The 5,445-nt window shown below is 39.3% G+C and overlaps 1 protein-coding gene across 1 annotated transcript in view; it reads right to left on the bottom strand.

The window, feature by feature from the left end:
- Positions 1–5,445, bottom strand: part of FSD1L (fibronectin type III and SPRY domain containing 1 like) — a 30,150-nt gene that overhangs the window by 23,293 nt on the left and 1,412 nt on the right. The window contains exons 2-3 of the mRNA XM_031557431.1: positions 1,795–1,897; positions 726–857 (exon numbers count right to left, since the gene is read on the bottom strand). Coding sequence (XP_031413291.1) covers positions 726–857; positions 1,795–1,897 — 235 coding nt within the window. The remainder of the gene's footprint in view (positions 1–725; positions 858–1,794; positions 1,898–5,445) is intronic.

Raw genomic sequence — 5,445 nt, 5'->3', positions numbered from 1 at the left:
TAAGGAAATAAGGAAAAATATTTAAGAGGCAAAAGAATGATACAGGTTAGATCATGTAACAAAAAAACGATTAAAAAAACAGCTTCTGTTTACAGAATTAATTATCCTACATATCTCCATGTAGCTACACTTTCTGACAGCTAGTGCTACCTGGCTACACTCTACTGTAAATATATGGATTTTATACCTATTTCAAGAAGCTGCACTTTCACTTCTGTATCTCTGAAGTCCATTGCAAAGATTCTCCTGCATTAAATCATACAATCATAAAACCATGAAATGTACTTAAGTTAAATTGGTGCCCACCACTAAGCATGTTCCTATGCAACTCTCATACATTTTCCATACAAACAGGAAAAAAAAAAGTCAAAAAAATCACTTCAGGCATTAAACAGGTTCATATTCCAAATGGAGAAACAAAGCAATCTCAGTCCAGAAGCCCGTTCATTAGTTTGAAAATAGAAAGCGTGTCCTGCTCCTCTGGAGCCTTTCTCCACCTGTAAGTTACACATTATACCACTTCCTTGATATACAGTAACACGCAGAACATAGACTAGAGACCAGAAGAGATCAGAGAAACACCCACAAAGACATTTACCTTGTAGTTACTCTATTTCTTGCAACACTGTCAAGAATCTCATTTTCAAGTAAGGCTTTAAATATCAGTTTAAAATTTTTTTTCCATGTACCCAGTTGCAAAGAATCTCAGTATGTTTTATGCTTACCTGAAGAGCTTGAATTTTACGGGCCTGTTCCTGCTGAATAGTGCTAGCCATACTCCCCTTCATCTCATCCAATACAGAATACAGAGCATCAAATTCATCATCCAATTCACTGATCACATTAGAAGAGTTTATCTGAGAAGAGAATTGAAAACAGCTGCAATCTATATAGTGGAAGCAATGCAGACTTCCTTGTCTTTTAGACTGAAAATCATGTGGTTTGCCTAAATACACTTTGCCATGACTACAATATACCTTGTTATCATTCCTCACTTTATCACTAACTATTAAATGGAGGGCCCCCTTTTAGACAGGCATAACATCAGCACACTGAAGACTACAATTTACGAAAACTCTCATACTCAAACTCACACAGAACCAACATTTGGAAACTGTATTCTGTGCCTAAAAGCATAGAATTCAACTCCCTCTCACCATTATATATTAGCTCCCAGACCTTTGTAAACAGGATATTAGACAGTTCCACTTGAAGAATTTTCAATTGAAACTAAACTGCACTCAGAAAGCCATCTTAAAGATTTGCTGGAAAACTTCATTTTCTGTAATTGATTTGGCTCAGTTTTAGCAAGAAACAACTACTTATTGACAGATAAAAGAAACCTTAACCTCAGCTAAGAGGTAAATGCTTTAAACATTAGATTTAACAGTTGATTTTAACCCAACAATTCGCAAATACTAACTATGGAAAGAGCAAAGAATTCTCAAGTGTTTAGATGGTCTCATTTTTCAGTCAGCCAACAGAAGTCTGAAATAACAGACGACTTGCAACTAACATGAATCCGAGGTCACGCATCAAAATCAGACACTCTCTTCCAAACAAATCAAAACCCCTGACTGCTTTCTGCAAGAAAAGCAAAACCACTTCACCTTCCAAGCTGAGGCAGAACTTTGGAAATAAAATGTTTTCCTACTTGGTTCCAACACGAAGTCATATTTTACATTTGATTTTCATTGCCCACACCTTACGCACTACACAGCCAGTCTAAGGCTGACAAAGCCTGATAAAAAGCCACTCCCGCCACATACAGGCTACGAATCTTAACAAACATACCTGAACATTTTGTATTGTTTGGTTCAGCATGTCAATGAAGTTGTGAATTTCATCATTTTTGTTTGCAAGAGTAGAGATGATCCTTTGCAGAGTCTCCTGGAATTACAAAGACAGGTAAGGAATGATTACAAGGTCCTTTTGCAGCTTAACACTTTAACATGTGAAAATTCACCGTGCACGTTCTAATTGCAAGTTCAACTTTTCTGATACAAGATCACAAGATACGTTTTGTAATGAAAAAAAGATTAATGACCTAAGAAGCGTTTTATTAAATTAAATAACTTTAATTATACTGACAATCCTAAATCATCTGAACAGCCAGGCTACTCACTGCACTGCCCTATGTAACTTCTCTAAAAGACTTTGCAAAGCAAATGAGAGAGAAGCAATAAAGAAAATAAAGCAGTTGAAAAGAAATCCAGGAGAAAAAAATAACATTATCTGCTGTTAAAAAAAAAAGAATAAATAACTAAAGTAACAGCTTATCCTACATGATCAGAAGAGTAAAGCTAGTAGCTATTTGTAAGCTTATTCTGCAGGTTGTGAAATACTTTGGTAAATACTTTGTGTACTCTAATTAAGAGCAACCTCAAAGACAAAAGCTCAGTGATAACTGGGATGGTTCTCTGTGATATACTGCTGTCAGCCATTAAAAAGCAGAAGATTAAATTTGCAAAATATTTATGTATGAAAAATTGCTGAGCACGTGTTTTTTAAATTAAAACAGACTACAAGTTTAATTTTAAAAGTCACCCTCATACCTGAAGTCTAATAAAATACATCAAGTATTGGTACTTAAAACTCAGTCGTATTGTAAAGTTCAAATTCTGAACAAATCAGAATAAAAAAAATCAGTTCTCAAAACAAATCTGAATCTACAACACTATGTTTACGCTGCTTGTTAATAAAGTGAAAGCTGTCTTAATTGTAATTAGGATTTATTACTCAGCTAGACTCAGTTTTGAGTTGCTATGCTTAACATTGTTACTTGACAACACAGGAAATCAAGGCAGATGGAGGAGCCTGTAAGCCAGTTTTTGAGGTGTGCTACCTAAAAGATATCACAGAGGTTGTTATCTCATTTTCCACCTCCCTCCCCACAAGCAATTTCTTAGCTCTTTATAAAGATTTCATGTCTGCTAAAAAGCAAAAGTTTTACCCTTTGACAGCATCTACTTCTACAGTGAAACCTGATGTCACCTTGCCTTTAAGAAACCTTTTAAATGTTCCCAAGCCCATTTTTTCCCGATCCCCTTCCTCACAAGTTTAATTTAAAGAATCCTCTATGATGCATTTACTGGCACTGTGGCCCACTGCCTGTCTGCACACTGTCACGCTTTATCAGAGGAAAGTAAAAATTCTGCTGCTTTACACAACACTACCACAATGCATGCTGTAAAAGACATAATGCAACTGCAAGCAATGCCTGGAATTCAGACTGTCAGGTGCAAAAACAAAGCCAGGTTGGTTTCTTGCAGAAACAGTGAGTGCAGCAAGTCTTCATCACTTCATTACAGAATCTGCTCATTACTGGGCTAAAGTCTAACATATTTAAAAGACACCTTTGTGTGCAGACTGCCCGATAAAAGCAATCATCCAACCAGCTGCTTCTACATTCATTACCAACCAGAAGCAATTGTTTTTGCATGTCAGCCCACAGTTAAGCCTTAGATCCTATAAACATAACTGTCAATTTGGATGAACAAGAAAACTCCCAATCCTCTTTCAGCTGGGATTTTAGGGCTTACTCAGTCCTACCATGCAGAAAAAAATTAGTCTTCTTGTACATAGTTCTGAACAATGCTTTTGGCCTTTATAGATGCGTGACTAAAGGAAAAGATCTACACTTGGAGAAAGCCTGGTAATCCTTTAAACAATTGATCTAACGTACAGCAGCAAAACTAAGCAAACTAGCAAACAAGGTTTTCCGCACCTGAAGTTACAGCAACCAATCAATCAGTACAGAACTCTTTAAATAAACCACAAATTTCTCCAAACAAATTCCACCCATTATGATGAAACTTGAAGAATAACACGCCTTCTGCAAACACAAATGTAAGAGGCCTAAAAATACATTACAGTGTACTTTTCTTAACCACCTGAGGCAGGTTAACCTTGGCCAGAGGCCAGGTGCTCACCAAGACACTCATCCACTCCCTTTCCTTAGGGGGGCACAGTGACAAAAAGAGGTGAAGAAGCATGTGGGTTAAAAAAAGGACAAAGAGATCATTTACCAGTTGCCACCATGGGCAAAACAGACTCAGCTTGAGAAAGTATAATTTAACTTATTGCCAATCTGGATAACAGATTAAGAGAGGAAAACATTCCTTCACACAGGCTGCTCCACCATGGGCTCTCCCACAGGCTGCAGGGAACTCCTGTCTCCTGCACATGGAACACATCCTGACCTCCTTTTGCACTGACCTTGGTGGCTGCAGGGCTGCTTTTCTCCCTTCTTCCACAAGAGAACCTGCACAGTGATTTTTTTTTTTCTTTAAACTTTTCTTATGTTATGTTACCACTATCAGTGGTAAGCACTATCAGTGGTGGGCACATTTTGGAGCCAGCTGGAGTTCCCCTGTTTGACACAAGGACAACCCAGGTCTCTTCTCAAAGGCCACCCCTGCAGCCTCTCTGCTACCAGAACTTTACCATATTGATCCAATACACCACCAATGCACAAGTCACCAGAACAAAGTCAGATTTTAGTCACTGCCAGTATACTTTTTTTTTAACATGTATTAGATCTTGTGCTATGTGCTCATGTACGAAGAATGAAAACATAAAAGGGCATAAAAGAGGAGAGGAAGCTGTGCAACATGTAGCATCTTGTAGTTTTGCTGGCAGTACAAGAGTAAAACAACATATCCTGCTCTGAATAACCAGTAACTGACATTGCATGACACCTGTTGAAGCAGATGCAAATCTGGCTGAAGCTGAAAAGTAAACTTCAATAAAGTTACATCAGTTCTGTTTAAATAGCAAGTTGTCAGCTTGCTCAAGATCACACTGAAGTTTTGTGACATGGCTGCATGCAAAACGGAGCTTCTGAAGCAGCCTAAATTCAGTCTCATAATGACCATGCTTCAAACAGGACACACTTCCATTGCCTCCATTAGCCTAACCCATTGCACTTCTTTCACACACTGAAGTTCACAGAGTTGCCAGAGTTTGATTCGTCTGCAACAAATTAGCAGACAAAGTGCTGTGAAATCCGAGATGAGCTGCAACTGCACTACTGTACCCAGAGCTCTGAAATCCAAAGAGGGCTGAAGGTACCAGGCACACCAACTCCGCAGCATCCAGAACAGCTGGATCCTCCCAGCAATCCCAGACTCAAACAGAGGCACTGCTTAGCAATCTCACCTTCAGAAACACCGGTGAATATGAAGCATCAGCACAAAATGCTTACAGATAAGAAAGATAACAAAGATCCCTAATCCCAATGATGTAGGCCACGGGCAACGCAACGCTGCTCACGAGGCAGCTTCCAGGCAGGGGAAAGCAGAGCAGCCCGAAGGCCCGCAAGCCGAAGGGCTGAGTCAGAACTTTCTGCAGAGCTCCGTATTTAGACACCCAGCTCCGGGCCAGGCACATCGCCCTGCTCCCCACTGACTCCGCCCGGCCGGCAACGCAAGGCACGGCCCCAGC

Source organism: Meleagris gallopavo, chromosome Z (genome assembly GCF_000146605.3).
Source record: "Meleagris gallopavo isolate NT-WF06-2002-E0010 breed Aviagen turkey brand Nicholas breeding stock chromosome Z, Turkey_5.1, whole genome shotgun sequence".
NCBI lineage: Eukaryota > Metazoa > Chordata > Aves > Galliformes > Phasianidae > Meleagris > Meleagris gallopavo.
The sequence above is the reverse complement of the archived record's forward strand: the minus strand, read 5'-3'. Positions and strand labels throughout refer to the sequence as shown.